The following is an 18,918-nucleotide window of genomic DNA, read 5'->3' as shown; positions in this document are numbered from 1 at the left end:
TTTAGTTTTTAAGTGGTTGCTTTTTATTTCTAGTTCTTTAGAGTCCTGGTCATGTAGGTTCAAAATCATGTCTAATTGGGCCTCAACTTTATCAGCAAATGGCTATTGCTATTATCAGGCACAGACACCAGACTCTCCCTGGGGCCTCGTGTATGTCATGGGGCTCCCAAGTATAGTCTTAAATATTCACCCATGCTACATATAAAAACATTATTTTGGAAATGACCTCTAACAAGAAATAACTCTTTTAATTTTTTTGACTGTTTTTTAAACAACTTAAGTGCATATAAGAAAATATGTCAGCCACATTATACCGTGAATTCGATTACTGAGCATCTTGAAAACATACACCTAAACTAAGAATTATGTGATTCAAAAGACAAAAGTGTTGGTCTCCTGCAAATGAATGGGTTCATGTGCCAGGGTTTCAGAAAGGCACCCGAAGCTCTCTGTACCTAGGGGACTCTGCCACTCACTGCCTGTGGACTGTCAGTGCTCAAGGGAGCCAGAGTCATGGCTGCATCTGAAGCACCTTCCTGTGGCATCTCTCTCCACCAAAGACAAGAGCTACATCAGAAGAGGCCCCTTCAAGACCTGATCCCCATGGCCCTGTCCTAGAACCTTCCAAGGAAAGGCTAGCTTAGTTCATGGGTGACAGTGTGTCATGTGGTGGATGAGCACGGGGCCTGGGTGACTGTGTTCCATGGAAAACATGAGCATATTCTGCACAGAGCTCACTGGGAAAACCCTTGGTCTAAGTCACTCATAGACTGATGTCAATTTACTTCATTAAGCTATGGGCCTGTCCTACACTTGCTTTCCAAATGGTGGGCAGAAGGGCCTTGATTGCCCCAAGGGTAGGCAGACCCAGAGACAAGAATATCAAATTCTTGGCTTTTCTGTGGAGAAAGAGAATGTTAGGAGATACAAACAGGGGATTGGCAGCCAAGGCATCAGGTACTGTCTGTGACGGGTGAGGGTCCCACCCAGGCAGAGTCCTGGCACAGACTGCTTTCCTACATGTAGCCCAGTGACCATGGCATCAAGGTCTTTCCCTGGGTGTTAAGGAAGGCAGCGGGTAGGACAGATGGGCAGGCCCAGCTTTGCAGGCATGGGGTACAGTCATTTTTATCTTTGAACCTGTGACTTGTAAGAGAGCATGTGCATGAGGACGGAGAGGAAATGCCCCAGCTGGACATGTGCATCTGGGCAGGCACAGCAGGCCATGGGAAGTGTTCAGCCCAGACCTTGGCTTGATCTAATTAGGTTTTTGGGCTCCTGTGCAGGGATGGTTTTTGACGTCAGTGTTTGGGACTTGCCCTGATCCCAGAAGGACTCTTGCAGCTGTTCCTTTCCCTGATTCTCTCTGGTAAACCAACTAGCCTGCAGGTTAGCTTTTATCTCTAATGAATCTACCAGTCTCCTCTTTTTTTTTTTTTTACATCTTTATTGGAGTATAATTGCTTTATAATGGTGTGTTGGTTTCTGCTTTATAACAAAGCGAATCAGTTGTACATATACAAATGTTCCCATATCTCTTCCCTCTTGCACCAGTCTCCACTTAATTGCTTTTTACCACAAGCTCCATTATGTTTTAAGGGAACTCTTCAGTTTGAACTCTCCCACATTCTGTTGCAAATAAAGTCAGCTCCTTTGGGAAGACCTTCAGATCTCTTTGTTATATGACCTGCTTCTCCCTGGGCAAAATCTCTGAACTCTAGAGCAGAAGGTAGGGATAGGCACACTTCTCTGTCACCTGCTTTAGGAGCTGGAGGGGGTAGTAGCCTCAGGTCATCTTGGCTTACCAATCCTAGCATGGACACCTTACTTTTCAGACAGGGGCGAGGACAGTTGGGGTTCCAGTATTTTCCATGCACCACACCCAAGGTAGAGCCTTTGTCCATAGGGACAAAACCTTTGTCAATAAGAACTGGACAGAAGAAAGAGCCCCAATCTCTTAGCCACTCTTGCCTCCACAATGAATATCTGGGGAGAGAATGAGAACATGTCAGCACCCTGCCTCTCCCAAGAGAATGTTATAACCCTCAGACTGGGAGCTGCGGGGAGAGGGAGCCTGTTGTCTGTGGCCATCTGGAGTAGACTTTTGTCATGTTGAGATGGGACGGAGTAAGGAAGAAGTAGGTAGTGATTCAAGTTCCAAAGACTTTTGCTGTTCTCGCTAAGTTTTTGTAGGTTTTCTTGAATAAATTCTTCCTCATTTGTTATATGCCCATAGGACCATTTCTGGAGACTTTATTTTTTAATTAATTAATTTATTTATTTATATTTTGGCTGCGTTGGGTCTTTGTTTCTGTGCGCGGGCTTTCTCTAGTTGCAGCTAGCAGGGGCTACTCTTCGTTGCAGTGCACGGGCTTCTTATTGTGGTGGCTTCTCTTGTTGTGGAGCACTGGCTCTAGGCGTGCGGGCTTCAGTAGTTGTGGCACACGAGCTCTGTAGTTGTGGCGCATGGGATTAGTTGCTCCGCAGCATGTGGTTTCTTCCCAGACTGGGGCTCAAACCTGTGTCCCCTGCATTGGCAGGTGGATTCTCAACTACTGCACCACCAGGGAAGTCCTGAGACTTATTTTGGAAAAATAATCTTTACCAGTTTCACCAGGGAGTCAGAAGTGGCACTTCCAGCCGGAAGTTTTGAGATCATTTGCTATTCAGTAAAGCTAACAGATACAGGTTAATAAGTGGAGACATTTTTAAATCTTTGGCATTTACAGTCTGAAGTCTTTGTTCAGTTCTGCTTTCTCTTATTTCTTTTGGTTCTTATTTGGGGAGGTTTGTTTCCTTTTGTGGTTGGTTATGTTTGACCACATGCTGGTCAACTAATTATAGGGATTTCCTTATACCAAGAATGAAGGTACCATCCTCTAGAGTAGTCTGGCATTTGTATGGGTCACAGACCACCTCAGACTACATTCACAGCTTGATGTGACCCCTGGCTTGTCAAACTATAAGCGCAAATCTGCCCCTACCTTTGTCTTTCCTTTTTGTCTGGTTGCCAGGCTTGAGGGTGAACAGTGTATCTTATCCTATTAGGCTCTTTGGGGTCCCAGTGTAATGTGGGAAGTATTTTCTCTAAGGTCCTTGAGATGGTTAATTTTACAGGTCAACTTGCCTAAGTCACAGTGACCAGATATTTGGCCAAACATTATTCTGGACATTTAAGTCAGTGGACTTTGAGGAAAGGAAATTGCCTTCCATGATGCCGGTGGACCTCATCCAATCAGCTGAAGGTCTGACTAGAACAAAAGACAAACTGTCCTGGAGCAAGAAGGTATTTTGCCAGCAGACTGCCTTCAAACTTCAACTGCAACATTTTCTCCTCCTAGGTCTCCAGCCTGACAGCCTTTGGACTTTGTATTAAAATGTACCTGTGGGATTTTAACTTATGGAGGTGACCAGATGATGACACAGAGGGCAGTGCCATTGAGAGAAGACTTTCATGACTTACACTTCCAAGAGGAGGGGTCCCTCTACCCCACACAGGGCCACATGATGAAGCTTCAGTCTGGTCAGGAGACAAAAGCAGGAGTGAGAGGAAAGCATAGCCCAGAGCCTTTATTGTGGTTTCCGTGGAAAAAGCGAGACAGGCAGGAAAACAGTTTAGGATTAGAGAGTGTGAATAATGTTAGTGGGCTCTAGGCTATATGGGTGGTCTCCAGTTTTCTGCAGTGATTTAGGGCAGGGGAAATACTGGCTTGGAGTGTGAGAGTTAGATAAAGAAAGCTGTTGCGGGTATGGACTTGAGATTTGTTGTTTGCATATAAAAGATATGTTCACAGTTGATTATTATTTCTCCCAGGCCAGCAAGGCCTCCCAACATGTCAAACCATCATGAAATACAAAACATTTAAAATATGATTAACATCATTAATCATTAGAGAAATGCAAATCAAAACTACAATGAGATATCATCTCACACCATCAGAATGGCCATCATCAAAAAACCTAGAAACAATAAATGCTTGAGAGGGTGTGGAGAAAAGGGAACACTCTTGCACTGCTGGTGGGAATGTGAATTGGTACAGCCACTATGGAGAACAGTATGGAGGTTCCTTTAAAAACTACAAATAGAACTACCATATGACCCAGCAATCCCACTACTGGGCATATACCCTGAGAAAACCAAAATTCAAAAATAGTCATGTACCAAAATGTTCATTGCAGCTCTATTTACAATAGCCCAGAGATGGAAACAACCTAAGTGCCCATCATCGGATGAATGGATAAAGAAGATGTGGCACATATATACAATGGAATATTACTCAGCCATAAAAAGAAACGAAATTGAGCTATTTGTAATGAGGTGGATAGACCTAGAGTCTGTCATACAGAGTGAAGTAAGTCAGAAAGAAAAAGACAAATACCGTATGCTAACACATATATATGGAATTTAAGAAAAAAATGTCGTGAAGAACCTAGGGGTAAAGCAGTAATAAAGACGCAGACCTCTTAGAGAACGGACTTGAGGTTATGGGGAGGGGGAAGGGTGAGCTGTGACAGGGCGAGAGAGAGTCATGGGCATATACACACTAACAAACGCAGTAAGGTAGATAGCTAGTGGGAAGCAGCCGCATGGCACAGGGAGATCAGCTCGGTGCTTTGTGACAGCCTGGAGGGGTGGGATGGGGAGGGTGGGAGGGAGGGAGACGCAAGAGGGAAGAGATATGGGAACATATGTTTATGTATGACTGATTCACTTTGTTATAAAGCAGAAACTAACACACCATTGTAAAGCAATTATACCCCAATAAAGATGTTAAAAAAAAAAAAAAACAGAAACAGACTCAGAGAACAAACTTACGGTTACAGGGGGGAAGGGTGCGGGGGAGGGATAGTTAGGGAGTTTGGGATTGACCAAAAAAAAAAGTATATCACTATATTGTACACCTGTAACTTATATAATATTGTACATCAACTATACATCAATAAAAAAATAGATTGAGTATAAAAAATTCTTAATAAAATTAATAAATAAAAAAAAAGAAGATGTGGCACATATATACAATGGAATATTACTCAGCCATAAAAAGAAACGAAACTGAGCTATTTGTAATGAGGTGGATGGACCTAGAGTCTGTCATACAGAGTGAAGTAAGTCAGAAAGAGAAAGACAAATACCATATGCTAACACATATATATGGAATTTAAGAAAAAAAAATGTCATGAAGAACCTAGGGGTAAGACAGGAATAAAGACACAGACCTACTAGAGAACGAACTTGAGGATATGGGGAGAGGGAAGGGTAAGCTGTGACAAAGCGAGAGAGAGGCATGGACATATATACACTACCAAACGTAAGGTAGATAGCTAGTGGGAAGCAGCCGCATAACACAGGGAGATCAGCTCGGTGCTTTGTGACCACCTGGAGGGGTGGGATAGGGAGGGTGGGAGGGAGGGAGATGCAAGAGGGAAGAGATATGGGAACATATGTATATGTATAACCGATTCACTTTGTTATAAAGTAGAAACTAACACACCATTGCAAAGAAATTATACCCCAATAAAGATGTAAAAAAAATAAAATAAAAGCCCAGTAAAAAAAAAATTTTATATATATATATATATATATATATATATATGATTAATATGTCCTCAGACTGCTGCCTCAGTTCTTCCTGAGTCAGCCCACCCTGCAAATTTTGGATTTTTAGTCTCTATAATGAGCCAATTCCTCAACACCGCTCTTTCTCTATAGATAGATAGATAGATAAACATGCAGCTGCTTCTCTGGAAAGCCCTGACTAATACAGCTTCCTTCCTGTTGCCTTGGCAGATGTCTGCTGAGGCCCAGTTTTGACCTATATATTAGAATACGCTTGTAGCAAAAACAACTTTGGGTCTCAGATATTCTGATCGTAGGTTTTCCTCCAGAATTTGGTCCGGCAGCTCTCCACTCTCTTTCTACCTCTTCATGAAGATTTTTTTTAATAAATTGATTCAAACTTTTAATTTCTTTCCTTCTTTTTTTTTTTTTTAAGCGGAAGAGTCAATCCAAATAATCTAGACCACCTGTGGCAGTTATCTCCCAATTGTCCCTCCAGGGGCCCTCTCACCCCTCCCGCTGATCTTGGGGTGATCTGTGTCCCTCCAGGCAAACTCTCATACCCTCCTTCTTGTCTGTGGGGTGGGGTGGGAAGTGGGAAGGTGTGGACAGGCTCCTATTCCCTCTGGAGACAGTTGCGGTCAGCCAGTGGGGAGCCTTAGCTGAAGATTTGAGGGAAGAAATAAAGTGGTCAGGGCATTTATTTCCATAAAACCTCCTCGTGTGAGGTTTCCTAGGCTCGCTATGTCCCTCAGCTGCAGGTCTCCCCTTCTCTCAAGGAAGCCTCTCCGTGGTTTTCCCACCCAAACTCTTAGAGCCTAGAACTGGCAAAATCTCTGCTGCTGCTGCTTGGACCAGGCACCTGAACTGGGCCTTCTCTTTTCATTGTACCCCAACCATACTTTGGTAGTTAGTTCTTTTGTAAATAAACACTTTACAAATTATCCTCCCTTACTGTGCCAGCTCCGAGGTCCATACTTTGTAATGTCCATACAAGGTAATGGTTACATTTCTCTCTCATCTGTGTTTATCCTATTATTCACTCAATCTAGTGTGCTCTTTAATTCAACTACTATATTATTCCTATGTAATATTTTGACTTTGTTCTTTTCTGTGTTTTCTTTGTCTTGGGTCTTATTGCTAATAATATTTTCCTATATCTATAAGGATATTAATTAGCTTATTAAAATGTTTTGATCTGTCTTTTCCAACAACTTTATTTCAAACACAGTAAGTCCCCTATACGTATGAATGAGTTCCGTTCTGAAAGCACATTAGTAAGTCCAATTTGTTCTTTTTTTTTTTTTTTTTTTTTTTTTGCGGTACGCTGGCCTCTCACTGCTGTGGCCTCTCCTGCCACAGAGCACAGGCTCTGGACGCGCAGGCTCAGCGGCCATGGCTCACGGGCCCAGCCGCTCTGCGGCATGTGGGATCTTCCCAGACCAGGGCGCGAACCCGTGTCCCCTGCATCGACAGGCGGACTCTCAACCACTGTGCCACCAGGGAAACCCCCAATTTGTTCTTTTAGTCCGACGAAGTTAGCCTAGGTACCCAACTAACACAATCGGCTCTATAGTACTGTACTGTAATAGGTTTATAATACTTTTCACACAAATAATATGTAAGAAACAAACACAAAGTAATAATAAAGAGAACATTTTTAATCTTACAGTACAGTACCTTGGAAAGTGTGGTAGTACAGTACAACTGCTGGCATACAGGGGCTGGAATCAAGTGAACAGGCAGGAAGAGTTACTGATTGGAGGAGGGAGAGGAGGTGGGAGATGGTAGAGCTGAAGGACGGTCAGCAATAGGAGATGGAGGGCAGGCTGCAATGTCACTCACGCCTGACGCGGATGGCACAGGTTCTGGTTCCTTGCTGGATTCAATTCTAACTACCCTCTTAAAAAAACGATCCAGTGATGTCTGGGTAGTAGCTTTTTTTTTTTTTTTTCTCATCACAGATGACACGGTACCACTGGATTGCATTCTGAACGGCTGCTGCAACCTTTGTGTACCATTCTATGTTCCGGTCCTGTGCCACAAAAAGTAACAGTGCTTCCTCAAATAAAGAAAATCCCCTTGCCATTTCCTGCGTTGTGAATCTATTCGGTTCTTCAGTTGCTTCTTCTTCCTCTTGTCTCTCTTCGTTCTTTCTCTGGTAAAGTAAAGTGCACAAAAGTACAACCACTTGTAGAAGATGCACGCAAGTGACAACATAACGCCAGATACGTGAACTAACTTACATGATTGGACATGTGAACGCATGTTTGCATCTTTGAAAGTTTGCAACTTGAAGTTTCATATGTAGGGGACTTACTGTCATCTATAACATGCAGTCTGTTGTATTTCTCCTGTGACAGTCACACTCAGTGTGTAGTTATGTGGGCATGTGTGCTCGTGTTCATCATGGTTAGCAGATACTCTGTCGCTCTGTTTGGTACAGTGCACCAGAGAAGGGTAAGGTCCTGATGAGTTCAAGGAGAAGGGAGAGTGTCCCCAGAGCAGAAGGCCCCAGGCACCAAAGGGCCACTGTTAATCTTTCCTCCATACTGACCCCACCAGGCAGCTCCTGTAGTCGGGGCTTCAACTTTAAAGCCTTAGAAGAAATCACAGTAGAAGGATCAAGTCTCCCTAGGAACAATCCCCCTGCCCTCGGGGCTGCGTAGAAGTAGGGGGATGGAGGACAAGTGCTCGAAGGTGGCTGGTGGGACCTACACACCGGTTGACACGGCCACCCTGAAACACACTGGCACCAGAGAAGGAGAGGCGGCATTTATCATGAGGATGTGGGGTGGGGTGGGGCAAGAGCAGAACATGTAAAGGGGCTCTTCAAGCCCATTCTCTCACTACCTTCCCTTCTTCCCCCAGCTACAGACCACTCCAGTGTCTCCAGGTTTTCTCACTGATTTGGGTTTCTGAAATCTACATTTTTTCTTGTCACCTCCCAAGCTCATCCAGGGTTGATTCTGAGGTGGGAAGCTCCCGATGGCAGGTCTGGTGAAACCCCCTGCAGGGGCCACTCCCGGCCTGTCCCCCAGCCCCAGACCCATTGGCCCTGCAGATCTGCTCTGCACTCTGCCCTCCATCTTGTTATCTGGGATCTTTCATCGCCACTGACCAGAGGGAATTCTGGGCCACATTTGGGACAAGTCAGTCCTGAAGGAGGAATTCAGACAGGGCCTGAAGAGTCTGTGAGGGGCCTGCACTAGAGAGGAGAACAGAGGTTTCAGAGCACTCTCAAGACGTCCGAGCTGGAATTCCTGTTCCACTAGTGACTACTCACGGACCTCAAACAGGTTACTTACCCAGGCTAGGCCTGTGTCCAGATCTGTAAAAAGAAACCGAACCTGGATAATGAGACTGAGCACTGAAGCTGATTCCAGGTAATAGGGAAGTGGGCTGGGGTTGGAGCTGTGACTTGTCAGGTCTCCAGAGTGTCTGGGAAATGTATCTGTATCCACTGAGTTGGGGGCCCAGGGAGCTTCACGGAGAAGCAAGCAGTCACATCCCCCCATGCTCCACGTAGAAACATGCTGTTGATGGACGGAGCAGAAGTCACCATATGAGAGAAATCCAGCACAGCCAGCATGAGGCCACTGTGCGTTGAAGGAAAGTGACAGTTCCAGGGACCACGGGTGGCTGAGGCTGCAGATTTGTACTGACCAAGCGCTTGCTCGCGTCCCAGGGCCAGCAGCCCTGCTGGGGAGCCCATAACTGAGCCCACTGCCAAGGGAGGGCTTTCTCACTTCCAGGCACTACTGAACTGGGAGGGAAATCTCTGCGTGAGTGGAAGCAAGGTTCTGGTGACCACGTGCATGTGACTTCACCTGTTCTCACTTGCTGGCGAGGTGACAGGGCTATCTGGGTGACAACAGGTTTGGAAGGAATTTTCACAGAACACCTGATGGCACTTTGGACACAGTGGACTGGACCTGCAATGACTCAGGGCTGCTCCCTGTCCATCAGGGGTCCAGACTGGGGACTGTGGTTGCAGGACTCTTCTGAGAGATCTGCTAACTAGTTAAGATTCTGTGACCCAGACATGTTTGCCAGGGGCAGCTCAGGACACGGCTTATGGGCTCAGTGCTGGGCCAGCAAGTCCTAGGCCAGCCCAACCTCAACCACTGCAGGATGTGGCAAGCCCACAGGGGTGCAGGGGAGGGTGCCCTGGAGACTGGCAGAAGACAGGGCTGTGGGTACACGGGGAACAGGCTTGGAGCTGAGCCCTGGAACAGAGCTCTGAGGATGGCTGACATGAGCCTCCTGGCCAGGGCCCTTTGCTCTCTACTTCACATCAAGCCTTTCCAGCAGAGCCTCAGTGGCCTGTGGGCCTGGAAGAGCCTTCTCCATCCTCAGCTCAGGGCAAATCATCCATCACTAGGATGACGATTATGTTGGCCACCACTGCCCTGCACGCCCTAGGGCATGCCACTTCCTCCATGAAGTGATGCTTTGGCCCTGAGCCATGCCAGCTCTTCTGGGAGACTCACTGAGGAGGGTTCAGCTCCAGATGGCCAGCCAGCTTCTCAGTGTCCCTGTCCTTCCCCACCCCCATCCAGGGAGGAGCTCAAAGCACAGTTGGGGTAGGGATGCGAGATGGCTCTGATGAGTCAGAAACAGGAGCAGGAAGTTTCTTCCATTATTTTTATTTTATCAGGCCTGGAGCAGACTTCAGATGGACAGGAGGGCTCAGAGCTGAACATATTCAAGTAGAACACGTTGGCACTAATGCAGACAGGCTTCCAGGGAGAGGGCCAGGAGGGCCCCATGCATCTGTCACAGCCACTGTGTCCAGAGGAAACTCAGCAGCAGGAGGAAGTTCTGTGAAGTCACCAGGGTTAGGAAGCTCCTGGGCTTGTGGACACAGCCCAGAGAAGAAAAGTTGGGCACAGAAGCTTTGCTCTCAGGAGGAATGGAGGAAGGATCAGGGTTGGGTGAGGCAGCCTGCTTCTCGGAGATCCATTGGGTGAAGTAGGAGACCTTGGTGAAGACGCTGGGTCTTATGGGCTCCTGGCAGGGCATACTCCAGCTGGACAGCCCAATCAGAAACCAGGTATTATTCAGCTGGCAGACGAGGGGACCCCCAGAATCTCCCTGAGGAAAGAGAGGGCATGAGTCATGGGGACCAAGATGGAGAAGAACATGCATTGCTCAGACAGTGTGAAGACACCAGAGTGGACTTGAGGAGCTCTTGTGGCAAGGTGGGGATATGAGTGAGTTATTCTCATCAGAATCACCCGGGCACTTTGAAAGGTCCAGACACAGGGTCCCACTGCAGACCTCCTGGATCAAAGTCTCAAGGGTGGGGACTTGGAGCCCATTTCACATCTACAAGAATACACAGGGGGACCCCAGGATCTGGATGCCAGGCCTCTGCCCTTCCAGCCCCATGTGGGAGAAGGCGCCCCCCGGTGTCCTCCAGAACGGCCATGGCAGGCTTGGAGACCTCTAGCTAAATCCTCTGCCTAGTACTGCATCCTACCTGGGACTTCGTTTTTGACTATTAAGGACTCTAGTTTTTCCTCGATTTCTTGATTAAGCGTCTTTAGAAAATACCAAGCTGTTGGATGTGCTCAGAGGAAAAGAAGTGACGCCCGTGTCCAGGCTGGTGGGGTGGCTGGAATTGCAGGGAATCCCAAGGGGCTCCCAGAAGAATGTGAGGAACTTTGAGTGTGGGATGCCAAGGCAGGAAGGCACCTCCCACCATGGGGCATAACGCTTCCATCCCACAGGGCAAAAGGTGGGGACCAAGGAAACACAGCACCCCTCCAGCCTCCTGTTGAATGAGCATGCCTGAGCACGCTCTGCGTGTGGGAGATGATGAGGTGACATGCAACACAACACAGACAATGCATCCCACACATCTGCAGACTCCAGATGTGGAACAGAGATGCCCAGAGGAGGGCCTTCAGAAGGCTTCTCTGACAAAAAGAAGGGAAGGGATGAGCAAGGCCTGACTCTGGAAGATGCAGGCAGAGGTGGTCAACATGCTTGGCATGGCTGAGGCCAGGGACTAGCAAGGCCAGCACCCAGCTCTCATCAGCCAGGGGCTGGGGTTGAAGGGAGCACTTAAGGACACTCAGCAGGGAAGTGATGTGACCTGAATCGAATTCTAAAAGGATGGCAGGGTGGTTCTGGGGCTGGGTGGAACACAGCCAGTGGGAGGACATGAAATGCTGCAGGGAGACCTGTCAGGACACGATTGTGGCAGCAAGGGTAACAAAGACAGGCAAGAAACGGTAAGGCACAGGGTTTGCCATGTATGGCCCTTCCTCTCCATCTAAGGAAAGAACGGAGCAAGACAAGAAAAGCAGGATGAGTGCCGAGGGGTGGTCCTTGGTGTGCTGGTGTCAGGAGAAGGCGGAAGAGAGCAGGAAACACAGGAGGGACCACCCTCCGAGTCTGATGAAAGATGCTGGAGGGTGCACTGCTGAGTGGGGTTGGGAGGGTGCCCACCAGCAGCCCTGGTGAGACCGAGGCCTTTGGTTATCTTGATAAGAGCGGTCTGGAGGAATGGCAGGGGCAGAAGTCTGATGGAGTGAGCTTAGGCAAGAAAGAGAAGTGAGGAAGCAAGAGAGGGCAAGTGCAGACACCCTGGGGCCAGCCCTGTTGGGAAGGCAGGCAGAGAGTTAGGGCAGTGGGCAGAGGTGAGAAGGGTCATGTGGTATGTTTTCAGATGGCAGCATGTTTCTAGGAGACAGAAAGTGCTAGAAAGAAGGTGCAGGAGAGGGAGAGGAGGCTGTGTGAGGAAGCTTGTGGGGCCACAACTCCAGAGGAGGACATTGTTCCCCCAAGGTTGACCATGATCACGCTTTCTTTCCTTGGGCTGTCCACTTCCCTTTCTAGGCCTCGGTTTCCCCACCGTAAAATAGAAGCACTGCACAGAGTGGGAGAAGGCATTGACAGTGCACACACGCAGTATTGGACTCACAGCCCACAATTCAATTTGAAATAAGGGCAAAAACACCGTGGATAGACACAACAGAAAAGACAATGCCCATATGAAAATGTGCTTGCCTTCATTATTCAAATGCAAACGAAAAATGCATGCAATGGTTAAAATGAAAATGGTGGACAGTGTGAAGTCCTGGCAGCCACGCGGAGAAGCCATTGCTGGTGGGAGTGCAAATGGGTCCGAGCAGGTTGGAAGGCTGCTCTCCGGTATCTAGGAGAGATGAGCATGTGCACGTTTTATGGTACAGTAATTCTAGTCCCAGGGTTATACCCAAACAAGCTGTGAACCCACGTACACTAAAACACATGCACAAGGATGTTCACAGCAATGGCATCTGCAATGGTCTCAAGCAGGAACTACCCAAATGCCACCAACACTAGAATGGAAAAGGAAAATTACAGTATATTCACACAACAATAACCAGGTAATGCTGTACAACAATATGACACACAACCAAAACTCCACACAAGATGGACAGACCTCACAGACCTGACTGAAGGGGACCAGCTGAGGGTGTGTCGTGTGAGATTCCATTTATGTAAGTCCTGACATGAACCCACAGGGCCTTAGCAGCCAGGTTAAGGTTACTCTGCGGTGACAGGAAGGAGGTATAAGACCGTTCGGATGCCTGTTACATGAATGTGTCAAGGTCTAAAAAAACACATCCAACAATACACTTGTAAAGTATGCCTTTTTCTATGTATGCTGTCCTTCAACAAAGCTCCTAAAAGTTATAAAGAAACTGGATGGGATAGACCAGCACCCTTTGGGGGCTTCTGTGCTTCAGCTCTGATGCTTCAGGATGGGGTGGGCCCAGGAAGAGGAAGTCAGGGGCTGGGGCAGGGTTCAGAGAAGACACAGAGGAGAGGTGACAGATGCCGCAGGAGAGGAGAGGCAGCCCACGTCACTTACTCGGCAGATGGACTTTCCTGTGTTGAGGTCCCCGGCACACAGCATGTCATCGTGTATAGAATAGGTATTGTTGTTGGGATCTGGCCCCTGGAAATACGATGCACAAACCTGATTGTCCATGACACCAACCTCTCCCTCCTGCAGCGTGTAGGGAGCAGACAGGAACCCTGTGTGTTGGGGGGAGAGAGGTTCAAATGTGGGGTGTACCCTGGGAGAGAAACCAGCTCCCTCCCTAACCTTCCTGCTAATAGAGATGCCATCAGTTCTAGCTGCCAGGACTGGGGAAGCCGTCAGAGATGTGCAAAGGTGAGGCGGAAAGACATCCAGGGCAGACGAGAGAGCAAAGGTGAGGGGCCCATGGTGGAGAGGACGAGGAAGGAGGTCATCGTGGCTGCAGTGGGGTGGGGGTGGCAGATGAAAAAGATGAGGCAACATCACAGCAGGGTCCAGAGCAAGCAGGGCATCCTCACCAGGATGTGGAGCTCGGATTTCATTCTGAGCACACTGGGAAACCACTGAAGGGTTATATTTAAAAAACAACGAATCTGGCTGCTATGTGGAGACAGAAGCGGAGGCACGGTGGGTGAACGCTGGCAGTCCTGGCTTGGCCAAAGTATGGCAGTGATGTCGCTAACAATGCCCAGTAGGGTTAGGTGGCGTGACAAACAAGGCATGGCCTTGCCTCTGAGCAGCACCTGGTCTGGGGCACTGCCCACGTGGGTTCTATTTCTAGATCTCGCTCACAGATCGGAGGCATCTTCCCACGGCAGCACCGTGTTACGGTGACAGCTCGCTCCTATGCAGTGCTTGCTGTGTGTGCCTCACATGTCGCTGGGCTGGCCCAGGCTCAGCAACTGTGGTCAGGGGAGGATACGGAGGGGGAAGGACAGCTGCCGGCTGAGACTCCCTTTGCTGTCATATGCTCCCTGTCCTGGTGGCTGCTTCAGCCTGTGACTTCCCTTCATGCCCCAACTCCTACCCTCCAACCTGTCTTGGAGAATCCTCCTTGCTCTGCCAGTGGTTCTTAACAAGTGACAGTCCATCCCAGGAGAGTGTCTTTGGAAATGTTGGAGAGTTGGCTGTTCTCATGACAAGGCGTTGTGACTGACATCTGTGGCCAGGAGCAGGGATGCTGGCTCGCATAGCAAAGAAAGTCCTGCCCCAAAGGCCTCCACTGAGATACTCTGCCAAATCAGGACCTACACATCATGCCAAATTGACATTCTCCTTTTTTTTTTTACTCAATGTTATTATTTTTCTAAATCAAAAGCATTCACCCTAGAGCAAAAATCTTTGCCCAACATTTCTCCTCTCTCGGTCTAAATGTATTCAAGCCCAGCAAGCTGGCAGAAAGGGCAAGTTTCACTTGAGTTAAGGGATGAGGGAAATGAGGTTCACAGATGTAAATGTTCTTAAGCCATAAATGCCCCATCTTCACCTCTCAGGCCAGAGAGCAGGCCTACCTTCATTTCCTTACTGCTGCCCCAAGTACCTTCTACAGCAGTGGAAGCTCAGGAGGTGTCCTGAAGGGGCCTGGCCCAAACAGGGCCTGGGAGTCAGGGTGGAATCCTGAATGGCTGAGTCAAAGGGCTCAGGTGCCTGATTCCAAAAGTTAGAGATACTCAGACTGTTTTGAACCATGGACCGAAGGAAACTTGAACTGATAGCAGACATGCTCTCAGGTCTGGAAGGGCTCCACAATGGTCACTGCTCTCCCCCTTCTTCCTCAGCCCTTGCTCTCCTCACCTGCCCTGCCCCCACTTACGTTCCTCGGTGACCATCCCCCAGCCAGTTATCCAACAGGAGGTATGAGGGGGCAACTGTGTGTTAGGTCCCGGGAGGCAGACGGGGCGGATGTACTCGGAAAAGACCACGGGCCGATACAGCTGCAACAGGGTGATGTCACTCCCCATGTAGTAGTGCTTGTTAAAGTCCGTGTTGACGATGACTCGGTACACCGATGCCTGTCCACTGTGTGAGGTAGGAGTTCTTAGCCGATGGTACCCTAGCAGGATTCTGTAGGCAGATGGATCATGGGACCTGTTGTGGGAAAGCTGCGTTATCACCCATGTCCTCTGGGTGCTGGGCCAGCATCCTCGCCCTGGCTGCCTCCCTCCCACCCCCTCCTCCTGGTGAGACCCCACCATTATTCAAAACCATTCTCTCTCCTCCCTTCCTAATACTGAGGGAGGCTTGATTGCTGTCCATAGCCTCAGCACATTTGTCCTTAGAAAGTTTCTGATGGCTTTCCCAGCACGCACCAGAATCAAAGGAGCAGAGCATCTTCATGCTGGAAAGAAACGTTGGGGGTACATCAAACTGTACCCTTTCAGTTTAGATGAGCAGAGACTTGGCTCATTTCCAGCTCTGACCAGAACCCTTGGAAGTTCTCAGGGCCTGGGGTGATTCTCAAAGACACCACTTCCCAGCCCAGAATGATGCATCCCCCTCCTGTCCAGTCTTCACACGCTGATTTCTCTAAAAGCTGGTCCTCCCCTGTTGACAGGCACTCAACAAGCCTTTGTGGAGCAAATGGAGGAGTGCATGGAACTAAACTTCTCCTTGCTACTGGAACATGAGCAACTTTCCACCCACATGTCCTGCTTGGGCTGTCTCCCTACCCAGACTCCTCCCACAAGACCCCTCCAGCTCCAAGCCCCTCCTCCAGTGGGACCCATAGCGCTTCCTCTAATAATGGCTTAGGGTCTACCCTCTTGCACATTGTGGCCTCCCATCCTGCATCACAGTATTTGGGCTTGTGTCTCACTTTCCTGGTAGGATAAGAAACTTCAAGGTGGGTCCTGCATTTCCATGTCCCTCACAGTGGGCCTCACATGGGGCCTGGCACCTGTGGGTACTGAATGAATGAATAGAACCCAAGTGGGATCTCAAATCCAGCTGATGCCAGCAGCTCTATCCTCCTGACTTGGAGGGTGACACTCTCCCCACCCACTCTGGGCACAGAGCAAGCCCAGGATGCACCTGAGGGGCAGCCCACTCTCTTGACTGCCGTGTCCCATCTCCCCGGACAGAGGCCATCTGCTTTATGCCTCGCTCTGGCCTGTTGGGACGGTGGTGACCACAGCTCCTCTTTGGCACATGCTTCAACAGAAGTGACAAGAAGAGCTGGGTCCCAGGATGCCTCCAGAGAGAAACATGTCAGACTGTGCAAGTGGTCAGGACCCAGGGAAGCCTCCAGCAGTTGTGCTGGAGATGGCCTGTGGATAGCCTGGCTTGAAGGGGGCAAAATGCTTGTCCACACCAGGGCCTGATGGATGCCCCCAGCCCTGGGAAGTGGGGGCCCTGGGACTATGGTTCCAACACAAAGCCTGAAGCATGTGGCCAGAGACACTACACACCCACCGCCATTTGCACAAGAGGAAGGTAAAGCTGAGATCTTGTGGACCCTCTAGAGCTGGGCAAGATGTAGAAACCAGAGCCCACCTTGAGTGGGAACAAGATTTAATTCCTTAAGTTTAGGGAAGATAAAGAGTAGACTGGAAGCACTTTCAATGGAACTAAAGTCTATTTTCCAGTATTTATTGATCATCACAGTTAGAGTTAATTTCCATTTAGCTATTTAAAAGTAAAGTACACACAGCTTACCAAAGTGTGAGGAGGCATCCCTGGAGGGAGAGATGAGGCAGATAGCCCCTGTCCTGGGATATGTGACCCGACAGTCAGGAGACTGGAGTCCAGTGGGGAGCAAGGATGGCCTTCCAGGGAGAGGGAACTGCTGAGTCAAAGGCAGGGGCAACAGTACACACAGAGACACCTGGTGGCAGCAAAGCCTGAACAAAGCCTGGGAAAAAAAAGGCTGGGACAACCTTCACCCCCTTCTGTTCTGCCCGTTTGTGCTCCCTCCGCATCCCACCCAGCAGCGGGCTGTGGGGAAGACGTACAGTTGGAAACAGTGGGCAGCTGAGGCCACCCAGTAGGCACTGATGAGGGCGGCTCCACAGATGTGTTGACCATTATAGAGCAGGCTGACCTGCCATGGCCACCGCTTCTCAGGTGCGTCCCGGCCACCAAAGATCCTCCCAGTTACGGCAGGCCGCCCGCACACTGTGGAGACAGTCCAAGCCATCAGGCATCAGTGTTATGGATGTCAACCTCGGTGCCTCTAAATGTCAGCATCCGTAGGGCCCAGCGCCACCACAGCCCATCCTCCCACTTCACAGCTGGGAAATCCACGGCCCCGGGTGAAATGACATGGCCCACATGACAAAGGGCCACCTGGCTTCGCTGTTGATGGCAGCGCTAAGGAAGCAGCCTGCGGCTCTGGAGGGGCGGGAAGGGAGGCAGCTGCAGAGGGTCTCAGCACACCAGCCGGGAGCAGAGGTCCGGGCTGGGAGGTGGTGTTGCTCCAGACACTTTCCCAGACCTAGTTCACGTGACTAGCACACCGCTGTTTGAAGTCCCAGAAACTGAGGCCTTCCAGAGTGATGCCACTGAGATGAAGTGGCTACGTCCTTCTCCTCCAGCCCAATATTCTAGAGAGACTGAGGCCAAATGGAACATACTCTGACAATTCCCCTCTGAAAGCAGTACTTCCTCATTCCCCAAATGAAGAGGGTGCGGGGCCCGACAGGTACCGGCCTGGTCAGGACTCCAGTCCTTGGACTGAGGACGCTTGAGATCTAGCGGGAAGAGCCGGCGGGGAAGATGGCCCTCCCTTCCCCCACCTCCCATGACCCCCAGGGACCCAGGGACTCCTGAACCCGCTGGGCAGGTAGAGGTCCTACCTGTCTACCGTCGGGGTGGGGGGGCAGTATGGGGAGGGGAGGGACATATGAGGGGAAAGCGACCTTGACCCTCTTGCCCGCCTGCCCACTCACCCTCTTCAGCGCGCAGTGGTGGTCCAGCTGTGGCTGGCTGTGACGGTCCGGCTGTGGTGGTCCCAGCCACCTCAGTGTGCAGCAGGAGTGAGTGTAGGTACAGCAGGATGACAGCCAGGGTGCAGGCTCCCCGCCAGCCTGGACCTGAGCCCCCCTTGATCTCCATGTAGCCAGTCCTGCATCTGCGACCTGACTGAGCGGACAGCGGCTCGCGCGGGCCCTGGGGCATGCCGGGAAACCGCCTCCTTTTGTGGGCCACACCCCTGACCTGGACCTGACCACCTGCCGCTCGCGCACACACACGCGCGTGCCATTGGAGAAGCAGCGTGCCACGTGTGTCCGGAGCTCTCGCAGCCATGGTCCGTAGAAGGCAGTAATCGCTGGGAGCCCCCAGGCTGATGTGGGAAGCATAGGGCACATAGGATCCCTGCGTCCAGGGACCCCAGTTTGCGGGGAGACATCAGGGCAGCTATGGCACTATGCCAAGGAATAAATACCAATGCTCAGAGGTCAGGTGCTTGTATAAGTGTCACCAAATGTGTCCAACTTGCTTTCAAGATCCAGTGCACTTTGCACTCATCTGTTCCTCTGCCCCCACTCCCCATGTGATCAGGTCAGTGCCACTAAGGGTAACATCCCTTTCTCAGACTCAC

General features: G+C 49.7%; 1 protein-coding gene across 1 annotated transcript; it reads right to left on the bottom strand.

Annotated features, from left to right (window-relative positions):
- Nucleotides 1-10,303: 10,303 nt before the first annotated feature.
- On the bottom strand, nt 10,304-18,494 carry LOC115843896 (serine protease 40-like). The gene is made up of 5 exons (XM_030840411.2): nt 18,266-18,494; nt 17,330-17,492; nt 15,193-15,467; nt 13,428-13,594; nt 10,304-10,654 (listed from the first exon to the last, which is right to left on the bottom strand). The coding sequence occupies exons 1-5, from the start codon at nt 18,492-18,494 to the stop codon at nt 10,337-10,339; spliced, it is 1,152 nt and encodes a 383-aa protein (XP_030696271.2). The 3' UTR covers nt 10,304-10,336.
- Between the last annotated feature and the right edge of the window lie 424 nt (nt 18,495-18,918).

This window comes from Globicephala melas, chromosome 7 (genome assembly GCF_963455315.2).
Source record: "Globicephala melas chromosome 7, mGloMel1.2, whole genome shotgun sequence".
NCBI lineage: Eukaryota > Metazoa > Chordata > Mammalia > Artiodactyla > Delphinidae > Globicephala > Globicephala melas.
Note: the sequence above shows the minus strand (reverse complement) of the source record. Positions and strands in the feature narration are given on the sequence as shown.